At 37.5% G+C, this 22744-nt stretch overlaps 1 protein-coding gene across 1 annotated transcript in view; it reads right to left on the bottom strand.

Annotated features, from left to right (window-relative positions):
- COL12A1 (collagen type XII alpha 1 chain) overlaps positions 1-22744 on the bottom strand; it is a gene marked incomplete at its 5' end in the record, with an annotated part of 99758 nt that overhangs the window by 10090 nt on the left and 66924 nt on the right. Inside the window, 14 exons of the mRNA XM_082480976.1 lie at positions 3366-3437; positions 4226-4279; positions 5614-5667; positions 7097-7150; positions 9133-9228; positions 9748-9801; positions 10648-10734; positions 11357-11434; positions 12618-12767; positions 17750-17859; positions 18245-18387; positions 20552-20690; positions 20782-20820; positions 21688-21852. Coding sequence (XP_082337102.1) covers positions 3366-3437; positions 4226-4279; positions 5614-5667; positions 7097-7150; positions 9133-9228; positions 9748-9801; positions 10648-10734; positions 11357-11434; positions 12618-12767; positions 17750-17859; positions 18245-18387; positions 20552-20690; positions 20782-20820; positions 21688-21852 — 1295 coding nt within the window. The remainder of the gene's footprint in view (positions 1-3365; positions 3438-4225; positions 4280-5613; positions 5668-7096; positions 7151-9132; positions 9229-9747; positions 9802-10647; positions 10735-11356; positions 11435-12617; positions 12768-17749; positions 17860-18244; positions 18388-20551; positions 20691-20781; positions 20821-21687; positions 21853-22744) is intronic.

The raw sequence follows: 22744 nt of genomic DNA, 5'->3' as shown, positions 1-22744 counted from the left end.
ACTGACAAAAAAGATCCCCCAGCTAGAAAAATGCTACGGTCGTTCCTTAATTACAAGTAATACATAGTCAACTTTGCAATTCACTGAACTCAAATGAACCTCATTCTTCAATTTGTGACCTTGCAAAGATACACTGATTCAGCCTTATGATTGGAAATCTATAGGCTATTCTGAACTAATTTTAAAGTTTGAAAATTAGAGGCTGACTAGCTATGTTAACAGCAAAGTTCATGTTCCACCTGGATGTTTTAGAAATACGATATCCAAAAAATAATTACAACTGCAATTACTGAGTTGCTATTTGCATCTTCTTCCCACTTGGTTATATTCTTCTTAAATTTCAGTTTATTTTCTTTTAATAGACAAAAACGTGCAATTTAGCCAACTGCTTGCCAGCATTTTGAGAAGCAGCAGCTGCTGCTGACATTCTGTTTTGTTGATATCCTGCAATGAGGGAGTCACTTGGGGTCAGCGTGCGGAAAAGCTAGTTTATGCTGCATGTGGGATTTTTCTGAGCTGTGGGATGAAGGCTGGGGCTGCAGCAAAGTTCTACAGCTGAAGGAGGACAAAACAAAGGAAGTTTTGCTATTTTTACTTTGAAAGATAATGTGCTCAATTGTTTTTCCCAAAAGAATGTTTGGCCCCCACAAGAACCACCAGTTCACTGCTCCCAAAGCAGTGTCTTTTTGAGACTCCATCTAGGACGTCTGCATAGACAGATGCAAGACCAGTAAACACATGGAAGCAGAGAATGGAAAATGCTCAAAACCTGCATTTAACTCACAACAAATATCTCCCTTATGTGCTTGGGATTAACCTCTAAATGTTTTCACAGTCTATTTGGTCTTAGAGGCATCAGTCTAATACCACCTTATATATAAAACATGAATGCCTTGCGCTATTTCCTGGGGACCTTCTAGATCAACAAAGTCAAAGTTGCCACAGAGTCTGTTTTATAAACAAGACAGCTCTGCCTTAAGACAACTTAGTCTGCCTACCCATCCATTACCATTTTCACTCTCACACCTATAAAACAACAGTACTGCAACTTTTCTTCTCTGATACTACAAGATCTTCTATTTCCCATTACATTTATTCACAGGAAACATATCCCTTTCTTCCTGAGCGAATATCCTCTCTTAGATGAATGACTCTTACCCTTGCTGGTTGTTACCCTATGATATATGTATGGACTACTACCGAATTCACACTCTCTGTTGGACAATACAGCCAGAGGACAGATATTTCAGTCTCCTCTAGGATAGCCAGTGCTCAATTCTCAATAGATTACTGACTTATTTGTGTTCTTACTGTTCCTTTTTCCATCATTTTGTTACTACACTGAAAAAACACCTAAGTCTCTTGGAAGTACTTATAAGCCGATTATGAAGTCAAATTTCCTACTGCCATGAAAATTTCAGTAGTTAGAAGAGGCCTAGCTAAGCAGTGAAGTTACTGAACAAAATTGGTTCTCTTTTATCTCAAACCAGGACAACACTTCAAGTATCAACTTGTTCTAGTATATGTACACACTGAGGTAGACAAATGTTTACAGCCACATTCTTAGTGTGGTCTGCCTCAGTTTAGCACATTAGTGTTATTTAATTAATCAGAAAAGAGCTCCAATTGACTGCATCACTGGGAGTGTCTTCACAACACCAAGGCTCTTCATAATTTGCATGTAGCTGCGTATCTTTTGCCTGGGATGTAAAATTTCTTGCTTTGTAGGGGTCTTTCACCTGACTTGCGCTGCATAGTACCAGCAATACAGATTGTTCTGGTAGAAGAAAAAATTGAAGGATCTGGTTGAAAATTATTTACTCTTTGTATTTACTAGAGTCAATGTGAAGCCTCATTATCTTTCTCCAGGAAAGGAAATAACAAATTTAGGCAGGCCTGAACTATGATTCATGACGCTGCAAGTTGCATTTGGCCATTAGGCTGCACCTTTGGCAATTCTAATACTAGGCATAAAGGAAAGCATTGAAATTCTGTCCACCGGGAATCTGATAAAACATCTGTGCAAGGTGCAAGCCAGAATTCCTGCTGGGATCTGTTCTAGAAACAAAAGAAGTGGTAAATATGATGCACAGTGTCACATTACAAGAAAGTGCAATAACTGGAAAAAAAATGTATTTCTAACTGAAAGGAACTCTTAAGATTAGAGTGTAGGAGAACTTACACGTGGTGCTTGGACAGGAGTTGACTTCCTTGCTTAGCAAAAGCACTGAAACTGGGCTTGTAGCCACATTTTCTTCTATGCGCATTATTCACCTGCAGAAGATCTTTGCTGCTCAACTGGGCCAGTTATCCAGGGTCCCAGGTGAAGGAAAACTTGGGTAACACCTGGTAGTTTGAAGCTCACATGTGAACAAACCACAGCACCTTGTGCCCCGGATCTGTCTATCAAGCATCTGACCTGGCAGGAATATCACATTAGCAATGTATGTCTAAAGGCAGGAAAGCTTCAGTGCTTTCCTAAGACACTCCATGTCTTCTACTGCAAGGAGAAATGGGATTTACAGGCTGGCAAATGCAGATTGAATTCAACATATGTATGAGAAAATGACCCAGTTTCCATGTCCTCCTGGGGACTTCCACTTCATAACCATCAAGCTGTTCAGCCTACTATATATTCTTCCAAATTATCCAGCTGTCGTATACACAATGACATTGAAGGGGGATGGAAGGGGCTCATTGCCAGACATTAAGGTACAAGTTATAAATGACTTCCCATTTCAATTGCTGTCTCCACTCGTAACTCAAACGTAGCTTCTCAGAGATCCTATAAAGGACTGAATTCAAATTTCTGCTGAAACTGTTGGTGGGAGGCAGCACCTCCTGCTCTTTCTCCCTATTCAGAATGCACTTTAACTTTAAAGGTTTGGCTAGAACACACAGAAACTACCCCCAAATAATTCTGAAATCGCTTTATAAAAAACATAAAACATTTGCAAAACATAAGTGATTATGTAATATTACCAAAGATTGTCCACCTTAGCAGTGTACCACTTTTTTACTACACACACACACACACACACAAATATAAAGACTTTCCACTCATTTTGCTGACCCACTTCTTCATGCTTATGGAGTGTAGGAATATATGTTTTGGCATGTAATAGCCTACGATCTTTTTAGTGGAAACCAGAGACCACAATTTCCAGCCTCAACTATTAAACTCAGCAAAATGACATGCTGTAAAAATAAAACCCTTTGAAAAAAAGGTTTGCGGTCTTAGGTCAGCTCCATTGTATTAACCACTGTCATAAGTGCAAGACAAGAATTTAAAGCAAGGAGAAGTCTCATATTCATCAACAGACTGTAATTTTAAATTTGATACTATAAGTGTATCATTATCTTACTGGTGTCCCACGATCTCCTGGTTTCCCTGGTTTTCCACTTGGGCCAGCAACTCCTGGAACTCCTGGGGCACCCTACAGCAGAAGACATAAAATGGACAGAAAGTCCATAAAAGTCATCCTAGTGATACTAGATAAATATGAAGAAATAAAAGACCAGTGTTAGGTTATGTGATAAAAGCTCTTCTGCATACCCAACAACGAGCACCAGAAAAACAATCGTGGGGGAACAGGGCAGCCCAAATAATACCCTGCCCTAGCAACTCCTGTCTATATAAATATACATGGTCTAAATGTGTGCTCTCTGTGTATGTGTGCCTACTGGGAATACATCTTCCACCTCGCTACTGGTTGGATGGGGTAACATGAAGCTGCAGCAACTTGCCCACCTCAGGCTGTCTGATTCAGCATAATATGTTTTTTCTCTAACAACCAGCACCTTTTCTAACATGATCCCACAAAACACAATGAAGTAGCTTTTTAAGCAAAAACCAATCCTCAAATACTCTTGCAAAGAAAAACTTGCATTAATAGCATTTTTTTCACCAGACTACAAGTAATAAGCTGATTGGTTTCAGTAGATCTAGCTATGCATTTAAAGATCATGACTAAAGGACCAGGTAAAGTGGTTCTTCCTTATTTACACTGGCAGAAATCAGTTTCAAAACATCTCTTTTGAGCATTTGTGAAGACATGCTTTGTGCAGCTGTCTGCTCACCTTTTACTGAAAGTTTCACAGATCCATTTAGGATATTAAACAAAGGATCCATTTCATATTTGACAAAAACTGAAAATGTCAGTGTGGCTCTCTCTGGGCTCATGTCCCTTATTTCAGAGTGTGTCAAAGACAAAATTATATTTACCGCTGGTCCTGGTGGGCCTCTGGGACCTGTGGGACCGTCTTTTCCTGTGAAACCCTATTCAAAAGCAAAAGCATGGTTAGAGATTAATTTAAGATTGTAGCCTGATTAAAATGGCCTTTAAGATTAGGTAATTGCAATACTCCTGATTACTACTAGCATGTATTTTAAAACCTATCCACAATGTAAGTTATAAAAATAGCTATCACAACTAATGCTGGAGAAGGCTATGGGACAATGAGCTTCAGCCAATTTAGAAGATGTTCAGTTGTTGATTAACTGAAGATGGAATGAGCCTCTCAACATTTTTAAGAAAAGGAATCGTTGCTCTATCCCAGAGGAGCAAGATCTCCCTTTTTGCTGTTCTCTTACTCACGGATTAGCTGGAAAATCTGAGGTTTCTACTTAAATGAAGAACAAACTCCCTCTCAGATACTTCTCCTGCAAGAAGAGATGCTGAGAAATCCCATTTCAATAATCTAACATAGCACTCACAAATTAACATTGAGAGTCCATGGCCCACTAATGACCCACCAATACTTTGGCAACTGGCTATCACACAGTGGCCTGTTTTCATTTCCATCTATCAACTCCCACTAAAGGATAACTATAAATGCATATATCATGCATTAATTTTGACTGTAAAGTCATTGCTTCAGTCATCTCAAAGGTGATATGCCACTGTGAAGACAAAAGAGATTTGCTTAGTTGACCCAAAATTAGAAGAAAGGGATTGCAACAGCTCCACAATGAATTACCTGTGTGCATGCCCTTCATTATGAAGACATTTCAGAATCCCTCATCCAAAGAAAAGTTCTTAGCTCCAGATAGTCAAAGGTTAAGGAGCAAACTTGACCTTCACAGTAAGAATGGCATAGACAGATTCTTTACAGATATGTCATCTCTCAGACATCAAGACAAGCAGAGTTTCAAAGAGATCCCCTGCAGCAGCAACAGTGTGTGGAAGACAGCAGGGCGGAGTACCTCAGCAGAGCCCTGCTCGGTGGACACACTGCTCTACGGGTACAGCCATCTGAGAACCCGGTCAGGAGAGAGTGAGCCCCTTCAAGGCCAGGTTGGATGGGGCTTTGAGCAACCTGGTCTAGTGGAAAGTGTCCCTGCCCATGGCAGGGGGTTGGAACTAGACAATCTTTAAGGTCCCTTCCAACTTAAACCATTCTATGCCTCTATGAATTTTTACAGAACCTATCTGACTACCCTATGGCTATCTGGGGAGGTTTTCATCCCTAGCTTTTTCCAGTCTTTCCACGTTTACCTCGCCAGGTTGGATACCAATAAAAGGACAGAAAGATATCATAGAATCATAAACGGGGGGGGGAGCGCAACTACCCACCACATTACTTGGTCTTTTTAAACTGAGGAAACCTTACCCTTTCTCCTGGAGGTCCCATTGGGCCAGGTGGACCAGGTAAACCTGGCGTTCCCTAGAGGGAAAAGGAGTGATAAACCATATCCATGCCAGAACAAACATTGCTGCTATGATAATCATTCCAGTATATATGCACACATGTAAATAGTTAACTGTCTTCAATGTTGCTTTTTGGCATTTACAAAAATAAACCAAACCTTTAGGAGAAACCATTTATTTCATACACATGATACAAGAGTCTTTACCCTCACTCTACTTTTTACTTCAATTTCCTTATCAGCCCATAATTCAACTTCAAAAATCATTTTCAGTACTGTTCCTATAAAATAGATATATCTGGTTTATTGTCTTCACAAGCATGACTTACAGATGTCAGCTAATCCTTTAACACCTGATGCCTAGCTGCAGTCATCAATCAGAGTGTATCTAAAGACACAAAAATTTTTTAACATTCTGCTGCTTTATTTTGCACATTCTAAATTCTCTATTTCTGTTCCTTGTAGCTTCTGGGTAGAGAATAAACCCTGAAATTAAACAGGCAGGCTACATTAGAGGACACTCAGGAATAATTTATGTAGGAAACTCTTGTAGGAACTGGATATTGAACAGCCTTGTATCATGTTGTCATGTTCTTCCCCCTTTTCTGTCTAATCTCACCATACACCAACAATGTAGCATTGCTTTCTACAGGACATTATTCCTGCCTAAATGTATGTTACTTAGGGTTATAAGGATTAATAAAACAGGTAAAGAAAACAAGGCCCTTGCTCCATGACTGACCTTACCCAATACATGAAACTAAATCCACAACACCATTTAAATATCTCCCACATAGTCCTTATATTCCCAGCAAAATCAAGGACAATATAGTAACTAAAGAATATTAGTTATATCAATGCACGTGCAGATCAATGACCTTAGAATATCCAAATCTGTCTGATTATCCAAAAAAAACCTTATTTTTTCTCCTCAAAACCTAATCTTGGTTTACAATATAGAAACCTTCAAGTAAGTGAAATTTAATACTGCTTTTTTTCTTTCAGAAAGCATACAATTAATGTCCCAAGACCATTTGACTTCCAAAAGCAGAAAGCAATTTGATAACATTGCTGAAGAGGGGTTCTGCAACATTTATTTTAAAAAGACACTTAACTGCAGGTGTTCAGAAGTTGAGGGACCTTCCTGGGGAGTTATCAGTGTACTTTTCCTAATGCAATGGTCCGTCCCTGTGCATTCACAACTGTCCAGACAGACATTTGGCTTGACTCAGTACAGCTGTTCTTTCACTCTTGCCATTTTGAATGTTTTACTATTTCTTACATTTCAAATTCCTAAGTATAAGATAGTTATGTTTCCAAAACTATTGCTTAGGAAGGCGTGAGAAGAGCCCATGACTCCTAGCGATGTCAAAGACATCTATCCAGCTGCCAACCTACGTCAGGAATAGCGTGAAATGACGTTATCTTGTCTAAGCGTCGACTTACCGATCGCCCTGGTAGTCCAGGCTGGCCAGCATCACCTTTCATTCCTTGACGACCCTATAATTTTCATAAATGATTGTTAGAGATTCTGAATTACAGAATAGATCAGCAAAATAATTAATTTGTTCAAATATTGCAGGAAACAAAATATTTCCTGCAAGAAACCTAAAATAAGGAATCCATAAGCCAACTATGTATTATGGAATAAATCAAGATACAGATACCTCTTAAAAGAATCGATACTAATCACCTCGCAAACATTTGCAAATTCAGGATGACTGGCTGACATTATATTAAAAACATGGGCAAGCAGACATTTGAAGGCGGCACATATTTTGATAAGGAAGTGACATGGACTTTTCAGTAAGAGAGACAGATACCAATGTCTTCACAAGCAGGAAAGCAGGGAAGTGTTACACGTTTCCTCCCAACCTCCCTTATCTTTCTCAACTGGTGAATGGAGCTGTCTACACTTACAAAAGGTAAACACCCAGTCTTTTTACAGTATCACTATTTTTCTCTAACCCATGGTCTAAAAGGCATTACACACTTCCAGGACTCAAGATGTAGGAGCATATAAAGAAGCAATGTCTCGACTTTCACAACTAGCCTGCATTCCACATACACTACGCATTGTAGCATAAATGCACAGTCTAAACCCACATGAGCTAAATTTGATAATACAATATCTATTTTCCACAGTGGCTTGTGTGATAATCAGCTTTAATAACTGTTGATGACACACGAATAATCAAACAAATGGTAAACATAGCCTACCAATACATATTGCAATTGATAAGAAAAATGAAATTACATGATGCAAAAGTGGAGCTCTAACTTATTGTTAACTAACAAGCAGTTCCACCGGTGTTGGTGTTTTCATTCTTCAGAGATTTCAAACTGAATGTGACAAATAAATGTATTTATTGTGTTCCACATGTAAAAGGAATGTGTTTGGCCTTTCTTGCTGTTTGGCACTTCTAGGTCATCTTGATGAAGTTTTTCCTCCCGGTATGCAACAAAAAACTGAAAAGCACCTACTCTGGTTAACAAAATCTTTCTACTTTGTCCTTACAAAACAGAAGGTGTACCTAATGTCTATCTTAAAGCATATTTTGTTTTCCAACAGAAGGTCTACCTAATGTCTATCTTAAAGCATATTTTGTTTTCCATCTTCCAAATTACGTTACAGACTGAGAAGGTAACCTGGTTTCAAATGCAAAATGAGACAGTGTACAATCAGACACCAATTCTTTATTTTTTGCATAAACTTTATATTTTAATGGAAGACTTCATACAGAAAGTCCCTGATTATATTAAAATTCAAGCTAATCCTAAACAGGAAACATCAACATTATATTCCTGCTTTTGGGGTGATTACTTATTAAAATATGGCAAAAGCAGTCTTAATGCATTCAGAATGTAGACCTATCTGCTATAAAAAGCAGAATCTGGTGAAACTTCATCAGTTTTAATAGAGTTACTCTGGCTTTGAAGGCATGTACATGAAATCATAAGTAGCTACTCACTAAAATATCCTTGCTTTTGCCAAGAAAGCCCCCTAGGAATGAAGGGCTTGTTTGTATGCCTAGCTCTAGGCACCCATTGCCTCTCTGAACTTTCAGCTACTGATTTAAGCTCAGAAAACAGAAGTTGGACATGCAAATCTGTGAGAAAGTCTTCAAAGTAATATTGCATGCTTAATTTTCCTGCACCAGCTTGATAGTTTTGAGTCCTAGAACTTGAAGGCCTAGCAACTCTACAGAAAGACTAGAAATGGAGTAGCACAATGTTCATTACAACACTTAGACTCTGTCCCTTCATAGGCATCCCACAAGCACATGGACCATTCAGGATAGAAATTGCTATTGTATTGAAAGAGACTTGTTTCAGAAAATGACTAGTTTTATGAAACTACTGTGTTGCAGGGAAAAACAAAAGTTAGGGCAAAGCTGTCATCCTTCTTCCCAAGACCACCACCCCCATGGACAGCTCTGACTCCACACACATTGCCACCCGCGCTCAGAAAGGCTACTCACCGGTTCACCTGGGATTGAAAGCCCATTGGGGCCCTGCGGACCCGGGGGACCTTGAGGGCCAGGAGGACCTGTCTCACCACGAGGACCAGGTGGCCCCTTAAAGCAGAAAATTAAAACAAGATTGTAAATTACAACCCCTTCTTAGATCTGTAACTGCAAAGTCCTTTGCGTTAGACACTTAAGGTCAGAAGCCTGGAGACACATTTAATACTTCAGAATAACTGTGGAAACAGTTATCCAAGTGGTATATCCTTTCATAAACTATTCTCTGATTCATGTTGGTGGTCTCAGGCCAACACATTCCTTCTGGCAGCGTCAATTAGAAGTATAGTTGTCTCCTCAGTAAAGAACGAACAATGCTGCAGAGTGCGTATTAACACCCTGATGCACGTACTCTAGTTTCCTGATGTGCAGTCAATGCCTTTGAGGCTGCATATATACATAGGTTATGTATTTAAAGTCTCAAATAGGTAGGCTGTACATAAATAACATATAGGCATATTTCCAAGCAGATTTTTAATCTCCATTCTTAGCTCAGCATAGAACTAAGCATACACGTTTTCATACAGGTAAGCGTGTAGCAACATTATAGATGCATTCCAGAAAGATACTTACAGATGATCCAGTCAAACCCCTTTCACCTCTGGGACCTTTAGCACCTGGGCCACCCTAAATTGAATATTTGGAAAGAAAATGTATTTTATACAGGGAAAGCAAGGGTACATCATACTGGTGGATGATGGCATAGTCTTTATCAAATACCTATGTGAAAGCCCAAAGTTTTGAAGTGTGTAGATCACACTGCTAAAACGAGGACTAGAATAAAAGATGCATCAGAAACTCAGGTAAACGACATCAGCTTCGGCCTTGCTGATTCAGCCCATGAAAAATTATTGTCTCTGCAAATATAAAATTCTTCAATTTATGTTGATCAAAATGTCTGGATAACCTCTCTAGTAGACTGCCAGACAACTTAACTGGGCTTCAGATTCCTCATGTAGCATTTTTGCTAGCTTCAAAATACAGGTCTGAGTACAACTCCCTTATATTCAAAGCTATTGGTAGGAGCATATCCATTCCATAGATTACTATCTCTCCACATAAAAAATAATTTATTTCCCTGACGGAGTAAAGAATCTTTCCTTGGAGTGAAATCCTGACTCTGTATTTAGGAAAAATATTTGCACAGTCCATTAAAAATATCTTGCACATGAAGTGCAAGACAGCTGAGATTGAGCCAGATTTTTTCAACCTATCAAACTGAGGGGCTAATCACAGTGATCACATTGGAAATATGGGGAAATGATTATTATATAAACAAGTAGAGGTGTTAGGAGCTGCCCACCTGTGTTTTAAACTGAGATGAAAGGGGAACAGATTACCATAAAGTTAAGGACATGTTGATAGAATCTGTCTCTCTGACAGACCTTTGTTTCACAAAACCACAGATCAACGCAAAACTACCTCCATAAATTTAAAAATCAGAAAATCTGTCTATTGCGAATAATTCCTTACAGCCGGTCCAGGGGGTCCCGGAGGTCCCACGCTGTCTTGGGTGCAGGTACAAGCATTTGGAAGAGCTGGGCATTTTGCTTCATCTCTCTGAAAATTCAATCACAACTATTACTGTCCTTTTAAAAAGAAGTGCTTGGTGGCAGCATACTTTTCCAAAACAATAACAGCAAGATTCTGTATTATCCTGTTTTCAAGTACAACTAAAACTCACAGCTAAACAGTAGTTTCCAAATGTTTCTACAAGACCTTTCATATTTTTAGCAAGTTTTCTCTGTGAGATATACTAACAACAGAGGCACAAGCAAAATCAAATTCATATGCAATTTCTGTTGTTCTGATATTTATGTCATTAGACAATCGGCTTGCACTGACAAAGAATAAACTAGTTACTTCTTGAATGCCAATCTAAGAACAGATTAAATAAAAAAATAATATAGCTATTCCATTCATAATACCTAGGATCTTAAATATCACTGAAATAATACAAATTATAACTGACATTTTTTCCACCATTCCTAAGGGACTCAATTCTAGCACAGTATAATCTTTGTCCCTCAGACACAAAACTTTGAAATGCAGTGTTGGTTCACTGGCTGCTCTGACTACTGTGATTTAGATGTGTTGTCAGCATGAGGTATTATACTAGGCTAATATTAAATTTGCTGTTAATAAAAATTTTCTGAATAGCCTCTGGTTCATTTGTACTTACCATAGAAGGAAGATCACAGCATCTGTCCCTGCTAGTCCAAACTGGACTGCATACAATGTCAAAATTCTGGATTTCTAACTGTAAAAGAAAGGAGGACTCTTGAAAGATACGAGTGATTTAAGAAATCTAGTGGTATCATCATTAAAAATGACTCCTCAAGCAATTCATTTCTAAGGCAGTTAATGTCATTCAGACTTTCACTTCTTTTTTTGACACTGACAGAAAAATTATTTAAAAATAATAAAAAAATAAAACCAAGCCTACAGAAGGCTACAAGAACTTCAAGCACTGATGCTTGCTCTTGCTCTGAGGCAAAAGGCAACCATATAAAAAGACTCAAGAAATATTTTGCAGTACTTAATGAATAATAGCAATAAACTTCTACATCGGCTGAGTGCCTGTATACTTCAACATGAAACCTGGCTGAAAAACTTTTGGATCAGCTGTAAGTACTGCAGTCCTTGGGTCATATATTAATTCAGATTCATGTATGGAACTTGTCACTGACATTAGCAGGAAAAAGTTCTGCAGAAAGGCTGAAGTGGGAACCTTAGGTAGACTACGGTAAAAGCAGTTTCCTCTCTTTTTTTCACTCCAAGAGCTATGACCCTGTAGTTTGATACATGCATCCAAATATTGGTGTTGAGCACCAGGAATCTTCTTCAGGTTTTCGGGTTTGCACACATGGGTCAGATTGCAGACTTAAATCTTCTAATATGAAGCCCAGATAACAGCATTGATTACATATTAAGTACAGTTTATCCATCAAGATAATTGATGTGCCCTTCATAGCAGCAGCCACTTTTTCATTTATAGATCATAAAGCCACTGGGGATTACTCTGATCACTCAAGACAAGATGGACCATAGGAGTTGCCAGAATTAAAACCTGTTCATTAGAGTATGTCTTTTAGAGAATCAAAACAATCTTCATTTAAAGATTTCAAATGATAGAGAATCCACAGTAAATGGTTCCAATGACTAACTGCTCTCCCTATTAAAACAAAAACATTTCTGTTCTTGTTTGAATTTACCTGACTGCAACTTTCAGGTATTAGATTTTTGTTCTTGCAATTCTGCTAGAATGGGAAGCTATCAAGACCAAACTGAGAAGTTTGGTCTTGACAGCTTCTCATTCTAGCAGAAACACTTGAAAGCTTTAGATGCAATACTGGTTTCTAAGCAATCCTTAATCTCTAATCTCTTTCCTCAGAAAGTTTCAAGGGCTTGCATTAACGAATGGATTAATGTTTGTTGCTTACCGTTGCTGATCTCCGGTCACCTTTCAGAAGTTTCCCAAGTATTTCATAGCCATCAGTTGTGATGTTCCCAGCCTCCTTTATTGGTTTTTCCAGTATTTCACTGCAGTCAATGTAAATCTTAACATTTGATGAAGTTACAACAATATGGACCTGAAAAAAAGTTTAACATAATATTTAGAAAAGGCACACAAGCATATTTAATACTTTAACAGTATTTCACTGTTTTGGTAACACTGTTTTAAATTTTCTTCCTAGTAATCCTGCTTTGCTTTCAACTGGTGGGAAAATTCAAACTCAAGGAAAGCCTATGACATCAGTAACCTCTTTAAAACATGTTGAAGGTCAGTAAGATGAACACACAAGCACAGCTAAGTACTATTTAATATAATGGTTGAACTACAATGATCTATTTAAAAAAGCTAGCCTGAAAACTGCTTTAAGATGGCATAAAAGTAAAAAAAAAAAAAAAAAAATGAGAGGAAGTGAATATAAGCTTTTCTTGTCCTCTTCTGATGGCTGGGACCACACAAGAGGTTTAGGAGTCTGTGACTGCCCATTGGCTAATAGACTTTGTCTGTAGTTCAGAGAGAAGATTGTTTCAGATCCAAAGATCCAGGGTTCAGTTTCCACAGATGACTCAACCAGAGGCATTAGTTGCATTGAGATACAGGAAGTGAGCAGAGAAGCCTGCCCAGAAAAAGAAAAAAAAAAAAAAAAAAAAAATCGAAGATGCAAGAGAGAAATTTCCATGGGAGAAATTTGGCTACAAAAACATGTGCCAAAATAAAAAAAAACAGGGAAGAGGAAGAGATTAATTATTGGAAATAAGGGAAACTTAGGAGGGAGAAAAGAATGACTATAACAAAGGGAGAGCAGGTTTACCAGGAGAAGAGAATGAGGTGTTTGGGGGAAACACAATAAGCCTTGTAACAGAAGAACAAACAAAATTGAAGCAAAGGTTACCATTCCAAAAATTTATAGTACACATGGCAAATGTTATGCAAGTGAATTTCCTACATATGTTTGAAAACAGAAGACATTCAGGAGTATCCAAGAAAGAAACAAGGGTCTGACATTTTACTAACTCTAGTATGCAGTTGATGGAAGAACATCTTAAGGCAAAATAAAGGTTTCAGTGGCTTTATGTACCTTACATACTGCATATATTTTATACACAACATTATAACATCTATGTAATTGTTAAAATATCAGCACAGTAAGATCAGCAATAAAGAATCCTTGAAGTATGTATTTGTTTTAAAGCTTCTGTTATCACAGTACATAACCCTTCAGAAATATATTGCTATTTGATGACTGCTTAAAAAAATGGCATAAAGTTGAAACAGAGATTCCCTTAAATGTCCTGAGTCAACAAATGCCAGAACAGTCTCCTGAGAATTTGTTCTTTTTTTCCATATTAAATATTTTCCCATGTGGAGTAGTCTCCAAGGCATCAACATAGCTTATCTAAAACTTTTTAAACATTATGTGCTTATGCTTTATATAATTGGAATTAAGACTTTTGAAACTGCCCTCATTCTTTGTCATCTGCAATTCAGTTGGCATCAAAGTTTAATTCTCAGTGCTGTGTATACAAGTGTTTTTATAATTAACATTCCCAACATTGTTCATTGACCAAATAATAAAATAGTAGAAAGATAACTGAGTGTGTCCAAAGTATATTTTGGTATTATATACCAAACTTTCAAAAAAAAAGAAAATAAACATAATGCCAAAACTTTAAATTCATTATCACTTATATATCATATACTCAGTCATTTGATTATAGGACTAAATTTTACAGGTTCACTAATGCATCAAACAGTTTAAACTCATTGCAGATGTAATTTACTAATTCTTAAATGTACCTAACATGCAAATCCTTCTAGTGCAATGTTAAGTATTTGTCACAAATTAAAAAAAGGAAATGATGTCTGCGTAGTGAACACTTATTTTCATTTGCACACAAAACTTAGGAGAGATGAATCTACATCAGAATGCTGAATGGGATCATCAATTTGAAAATGTTCAAACAGCAATGACTGCTGAGCATTGTCTATTTATCCAAAGAAGAAGCGACCCCAGCAGTCAAAAATAAGCAGGGCTCCCCCAGGTCATTGACTCAGCTCACTGCTGATTTAACGCCAGCTCTGAATTCCAGCCTGTATCTCATGGCCCAAGCATAAATCTAATAAAAGTATGCATCTAGTGTTTACAGTAAATAAAATATCTCTGTATTCAATCCTGCTACATTATGTTTTCAACAAAATGTTAACAGAAACATTCTCTTCAATTTTTAACACACCAACATAAAGCAACACGTCTGACCACTTCCAGTGCCAGAAGGCACTGAGGTTTTAAGAAAGAAAACATACTTTAATCTTTCTCTCTGGACCCCTTCTAAGACAAAGTTTGATGGTGTTCTGATCTACTGCTAAATGAACCACATCAATAAGCTAAGCAAATTATTATCCCATATGTACATCAGCAGAAAGACATACAATCATTATCAAATTTCCTGTGGCTAACTACTGCAAAACTGCAATCTAAAAGGAAGTCCAGCATGGTAAGAATAAGAAAGTAGAAGTCATCTGTCTCTCCAAAACTTTCGGTTATAAATTTAATGACTGTCTCAGGCAGTCGGGATTTTTCCTATGAGACTTGCCAGATTCAACAGCTTTCACCATAGCTATGCTACGCAAAGCGTTCGAGTATGCCAAAGTAAATTTCCCTGCACAGTTAGGTGTAGTTAACTGTCCTTCACTGAATGATCCAGTAAGTCATCATATGAAAACCACAAAAATGTTTGATATTTTGGAAAACATCTCGCATTCTAAAGATTTGTCATTTCTTTGAAACTGGAAAGCTGGAGAAATTGCAAAAGTACCTTTTGAAATGTGTTAATCTTACTTTCCTTCCTTCATCGAGCTGAAACTACTGCTACCCTTTATTAGGAGCTAATCAACATGGCTGATACATAAGGCTTTCCCAGCACGTGAGCTGGGGAATCCCGTGATGCCATTAACAGCCTGACTCATATAACAATCTCAGTAATCATCCTGGAGACAATCCAGAGGAGTCAGCTCAGTTACACAGTGAAAAATCCCAGCTTTAGTTCTTCAAATCGCGGCTACTCCAGTTACTTTAAATACTGTTGAAATCTGCACTTTTGTTTCCTGCACTAAATAACTGATACATTGTTCATTTTGTCTCATAAGCAAGAATTCATAGTTCCAGACCTTAAAGCTTTGCAAATGGTAGTTACTCCTGTACATCATTTGGCATCTTAGGATTTCTTTCTGTTCATATGTATGAGCGTATTTAACTTTTAAAATAATACCAAATGCTGGATTTTTATTTCCCCTGTAACTGTTTTTTCACCAGTAAGCATAACAAACAGTTATACATAACTGTTAGTGTTGCTGGGGTTGTAGGTTGTTCCCCATTTGCTTTGATAAATAAGCAGAGACTCGCTGTAAGAGCTGTCAGATAATTCTGCTCAGCTCTGTCACACTTAGAGGAACTGCAAGGAAAAATACGACTCTGAATGTCGATTAAATTAGCAGCAGACACTTAAAACAGACTTCTGGCAGTACAGCATGTAGAGAGCTTCACACCACTGACCTGGAGAAGGGAAGTCTCAACTCTCACACCGATATCTAAAAAGAGGCATGCTACCTGCTATTCTGTGTTTTAACAGTACTTCTTGGTGATGACTCAACTTTTACATTTCCTTAGAATTCAGTTGTCCTACTAAGCTATCAAAAAAAAAAAAAAAGAAAGGCAAAAAGCCAAATGCGAAGGACAAAATAGAGGCTGCCTAATGCAGGTGTGATCCAATCCAAGCATTCTTACAAGTATCAGTCACACAACCATCTCTTCATATATGCAAAAATAATTAGCCGTTAAATAAATCACAAACACAAGAATAATTGGACATGACATAGAAGCAGTTTAGGAAATTATCCTCTGTCAAATTCTGAGGATACCAACAGCTTTTATAGTACTGCCTGATTATTGTTGTCATCCATGTTTTAAATAGATGAAGTCACAAAACATAATGTTGGCATCGGCTAGCTTTCCCTGCTTTCAGCCTAGCAGAGCTAGGTGGACAATGTGGCCTCCAGTATCAGCAAGTAGACAGAGGCAACCTCTTATCTGTATCCTCAAAGGAATTCTGGTAGTGACTAGTCATGCAGGAGAGAGTATCATAAAGAAAACAAATGTTATTTCCTTTCCTTTTTTTTTTTTCCAGTTTATCTTTTATCCTTCCTCTTTCATGTCCCAGGAATCAGGCTATGATATCTTGTTCAGATATATCCCTGCACTTACACAATCTTGACAAATTCTTGACAAGACCCTGACAAATCTCTTACATTAGTTCAAAGTAGGCCTTTAACTCAAATAAAAAAAAAAAAAAAAAAAGAATCATAGAATGGTTTAAGTTGGAAGGGACATTAAAGATCATCTAGTTCCAATCCCCCTGTAATGGGCAGAGACACCTTCCACTAGACCAGGTTACTCAAATCCCCATCCAACCTGGTCCTGAACACTTCCAGGGATGGCTCATCCATAACTTCTCACACCAGAAGTACTTGTGAACCAGAGATTGACTGTCTCTGGTCTACCCAGATCTTAAAATCAGTGATGATTTCATGTTGTTCAAGGTCTTTCTTCTTTACATGCCGTGGGGTAGGACAGTGTTTGCCTCTGTCACTGCAATGTGGCGGTGCTGACTCAGTTTGCACTCACCATCAGGTCAAATGTTTGATGTGCCTGGGAATTCCTCTGTTTTTTTCAAGCTAAAGCAGTTGGCCTAATAAAAGGCATGTTCCCTCTCTACAAATCTTGCTTAAGATCAGCCTTGAAGTCTTTCAGGCAATGTTTATCCCACATCAACGCTGCATGCACAGATTATTGCTTCTAGAAGGAGCGAGACGGGAACTGGGCAGGACATATTAAACACCAGATAATGAAGAGCTATAACTTCAGAGATCTTGTTTTATATGATCTGTAAGTCCCTATGTCAACATACAGTACTGTACAAAGACGATATAACTGACAGTGACTTCTGCTTCCTTTTGTTTCAAAGAACACTTCAGAAAGCAACATTCATAATTTCAATCCTTTACCTTGTGGAAGCTTCCATAAAAGATTTTCTTTACTTCATCATTATCAAAAGTTACAGTTTGAACCTCGCCCCTTGTATCCTTGTTAAAGAATGACAGCACTTTGCTGGCAGCTGCAATAAATGAAAATAATACATTTCATTTTATATGTACTATTAAAACCACCATCCTAAGATACACTTATGGATAAAATGTAGTATACCACTGAAACAGCTAAACACATATATAGATGGTCTTACTGACCCATAACTATGTAGATGTACATTCCTTTGGTTTAAGAAGTAATACCAAAGTTGAAACATAGCTTAGTTGAATTATTCTTAGTTGAAAAAAATAACTGATGTACAAAGTAAAAAAAAAAAAAAAAAAAAAAAAAACTAAAAACGTATAATCCTTTTACCACGTAAGAATGCTTTGGTTTTGGAAATATTTGGGAAGAATGCATGCAAAGCAATGTAATATATAAATTCTCTGCACAATAAGCAAAATCATCCTTACGATCAAGCACAACTCCAACTTGTGGTTTGTAATCTCTGTCTGTAATCTGCCAAATTGCAAAAGGCTCGTTGGGGGATTCAGGCAGAAGACGGAATAACAGAATGATAGTGTATGCCTGTGGCAATCCCTCTGGGTGAATCTCCCTGTTAAAACAATATGAGGACATTTTTTCACATGGAAACGCATGAGGAAATTAAGATCTTCATCATTTGCTCTTTTTCAAAGAAAAGACATGAAAGTAACAGGGAAACCACAGTCTTCAATGGAATTGAGCATTTTAACTACTCTCTCAAATAGAAAAGAACTTTGTGACAAAAATCATTGTGTGATTTGTTAAGATGAACTCACAGCCTGTCTTCAATTGGTCTAGGCACCGTGGTTATGGAGGAAGCCAGAATGTGACCAAGAACTCTTGAAGATGTATTCCTGTGGCAAGATTCTGCATAAACTACACATATTTTAAATTCCTTGAGATAAGTACAGAAAATAGGATCATAGCTTTATTCTTTTTTCATCTGGCCTGTTTTAGACAGGCAACAGAAACCAGCACTTAACTATTGCTGTCCTTCAGGCACAGATACAATGAAGGATGTATTTAATGTATTCCTTGCAATTGGTGATGTATTTGGGCTCCACTTCATTCATCAGTGGCTTAGATTTGTGATGTTCATACTGTTAGGCATTAAAAAAAAAAAACAAAGTAAAAAGTAAATAAAAACATGCATTAAAATGGCCTCCAGCATTTTCTGAAGGATAAGGGAGAGAATGCAGGAAGGGATCTATACGAAAGGAGATAGCTTCTGCTTCTCCTTAACCATTATAATGGAGCTGAGAAGGGGATTTGGCCTCCTGAAGATAAACACAGAAACCTTAAAATGAAAAGAGAAGATACTCTGTATTCTATGCAAAGTTTGTGTACCCATACAATTATGGACACTCTGCAATAAAAGCACAATTACTGAGTAAACACGACACAACACAGTGAAAAAAAAAAAAAAAAAAAAAAACAAACAAAAAAAAAATTAAAGTAGATATAGCAACACTATTTGTAACTCGGATACCAAGTTATCTCAAATATGGAAACAACTTTGCCACCAGGATCTCAATGCTTTTATTGCTTTGCTGACTCAGTCTAAAGTGAGTTTTATTTTTCTGGCTTCTTAGGAAAAATAAATGCTCAGAATACTCTGGCAAGTCTACTCCACCTCTTACAGCAGACAACAGACAATGTATCGCAACATTCTAAAAAAAAAAACCTAAATAAATAGGAAGTCTATTTATCAACTTATCCTGCTAAATGCAAGTTTAATCTTAATGTAGGAGAGTTGCAAAACAAGATCCCAGTGACTGAGATTATCTGTACTTCCCAAGATCATAAAAATCCAGGCTGTTGGAGATCTACCACCCCCATAGCTATAAAGGCACGTCACTGAATTCAAAAAGTCCTCAAGTCCTCAAGTTTTAAAGTTGTGAGCTGAGAAGTCTGGCAAAAAGAAATTACTTCTTCATGCACCTCAGCTCCGGTGCCTGTGACCTGATCTTTACCCAATCTGGTAGGACTGCAGAAGATTTCAAGGGCTTGTACGAAAAGAAGATTAAATTTCCTTAAATTTAATAGGAATAACGGGCTATCTTTAGGCATCTCCTCTGACTCAGCATGACTTTTTTAAAACTCATTTAAACAGATAGCAGAGGAACAAATGCAAAAAGAAAAAGAGAGGTAGTGTTCTCCTCTTAAAACTAATTCCCAACTTACATTTTTTTGTGAAAAAATGTTGGAAAGAATGACCATGTATTACCCCGCCATAACCAAGCTCTAAGACCACGGGCCCTTGAAAACTCCACTCCATTTGCCAAATACAGCAACTTAAGTAGAGAAGAAACTACCCTAACTCAATGGCCTCAATGTGCTGCCTACTGCAGCATGAATGATGTTCCTGCAAAAAGTGGTGCTTATCCCTCCCTATTGAAACCATTTCCCTTTGGCAATGTGGAGCTCCTACTAAGGAGGCTGTTGTTCAACTGCCTAAGGACAAACTGTGGATTATATGCAATTTGAATGGTTAAGAAGCATAATGTCCAAAAAAGAACAATAAGCAACTGATTAATAGTGAGCAGATCACAACGGAAGAAATAGATCAGCATTTAATGATAAGAATGATTGATGTTCTTTGGACTATATTTTCTGGAGTTCAGTAAAAAGAACATCAAATAAATGCATCTTCCATAAGATACTAATGCTATCATCTATATATTAATCCTTCCTTACCTGCTTGCCCTAAATAGGAGTCTTTCAGGTGTACTTACCGTATTGGCTGGCTGACAAAGGCATTTTTGTGGAGTCTATATGCTACATAGCTTGGGAAAGAGCCTGATTCCAGTGATACACCTTGTACAGAAGCAAAATGCTTCTCTGTTAGATTATATGATTCCAGCATCTTGAAACCTTCATATCCAGAGAGAAAATAAAAAATAAAAACACTGTAGAGCTGTAAAAGACAAATGCATCTATGCCAAAATATTAGATGGCTACTTACCAGGTGAAGTGTATCCCTCCAAGTAAATAAGAGGACAAGCTAAAAGACATGAAAAAACATATAATTCAAAACTCTAAAACCTAACAGGATATGAATATATATATATTTCAGAAAGTTTTATTACCAAAAAGTCTGTGCTATTATTAATTACCAGCCAACTTTTGTTACATTTGTCATACTGTGTTCTGCTCTGTGGTAGATGTACTGTTAAAATCTTTACTCGTTACTTTTAGTAGGATATTTCTACTGTGATAAATTGTATGGAACAACAAATGAAGCCCCCAAATATTTTAAGAGTCTAATTCATAAGAGAGGAGCACAATGACACAGTCTTTCCATGAATATTTAAGGCATGAGTCAGGCTGCATAATAACTGTCAGATTCACAAGGAAAAACTGCAGATTTAAATGGCTCCTCGGGAGCTAGCAGATGAGGCAGTGAGGGAGTACACAGTTGCACATGACAGGCCTGAGAATTTCTCATTTTTGCCATAGAAGGATTTCACTTGAGTAAACAACTGAACTTTCTTTAGATAATTTTAAAACATCATCACACTCTATAGCTGCACCTCTTTAGCACCCCTAGACCAGTGGTAAATAAGAGACCTGTTGTGCCCCCCCAGTTCACATTAGGCATCATTCTACTTCTTCTTAAAGAGCAGTAGTTCTCACTGACTGTTACTCTCTTTTTGTTAAACCAGTACTTTTGAAATGTGAGACAAAATTATATAAAATATAATACCCACTTCAAAATCTTGAGTAACTTGCTCCCTTTAACTATGTCCAGTCATTATGAAACCTAACCTTTATATATGAACATTTCTTTTGATGTACCTTAAATGTGAGGGCAACCATAGCAGTATATAAGCAAATGTATTAATTTGGGAAAACAATGCCTTCTACTCACTTGAGGTAGCTGTCTCACACACAAAGGTGACGAGGTTATCTTGAATCTTTTCAAAGGCATCAAAGTCATCAACAATAAATACATGACGCTCACTGGGCTTGCTGGCAATCTTGGCCAGCTCATTGTAATCTACATCAGCCACACCAACCACAAAGACACTGAAGCCTGTAAAAATAACACTTGTTACTTGAAATACAGTAAACATACTTTACCATTTTTCAGGTCAATATTTCACAAACCATCTCTATCATTGATTTCTCAGGCTCTATCTAGTCTTTCATCTGGTATACATTATAAGCATACATTCTGGACATCCTTTCACCCTATTAAAGCTCAGGAGGGATTAAACCGTTTTTTTTGCATCTTTCTTTCAAAATTTTATCCTTCCTTCATTGATTTTTGTTGGGCATTATCCAATCTCATATTATGTAGCCAAGGCTACATAATCCCTTCACTCTTTCATGCAAAATGTACGATCCTCTCAAGTCTACAGTATCTTATGTCTGTTCTATGTCCAAAATCTCTGTGCAGACTATTAGTTATCCAGTTCTCTATCTGTTGCCATCTCCTGCATTTCATGCTTCTCAGTTTCACTTTCTTTGGGTGGTATTCTTCTCACCAATTTTTACTTTCCAAGTTAGGAACAAGTCCAAGATAGTTGTCTAGTCTCTATAATCAACAGACAGACGTGGGAAGATTCACAACACAATTCATCTCACCTCCCTAAGATGCCAATTTCAAGATAGAGGAAGCCATGGTCTGTAGATGCCTATCTGTTGCTCTCTTCACTGGCCATAAATGACCCTACACGATGAACTTAGATTAGACATTTAATTGTTAGATGTGTTAAGTCAAATGAGAAGAACCCAGACCCTATGTTGTGTAACAGCATAATCTCCTTCTTTGTCAGGGTGATTTTCCTCCTCAAATCCTTAAATTTGTGCCTCCTTGCCTTCTGTGTCAAGTTTTTGTCTCCTGCTATCTTCTAGCCTTTACATAATTCTGTCTCTGACTCATTTCTTCCTTTCCCTTCTCCCACCTAAGCCTCCATGTGATA

This window comes from Vanellus vanellus, assembly GCF_965231255.1.
Source record: "Vanellus vanellus genome assembly, chromosome: 3".
In the NCBI taxonomy this organism is placed as follows: domain Eukaryota; kingdom Metazoa; phylum Chordata; class Aves; order Charadriiformes; family Charadriidae; genus Vanellus; species Vanellus vanellus.
The sequence above is the reverse complement of the archived record's forward strand: the minus strand, read 5'-3'. Positions and strand labels throughout refer to the sequence as shown.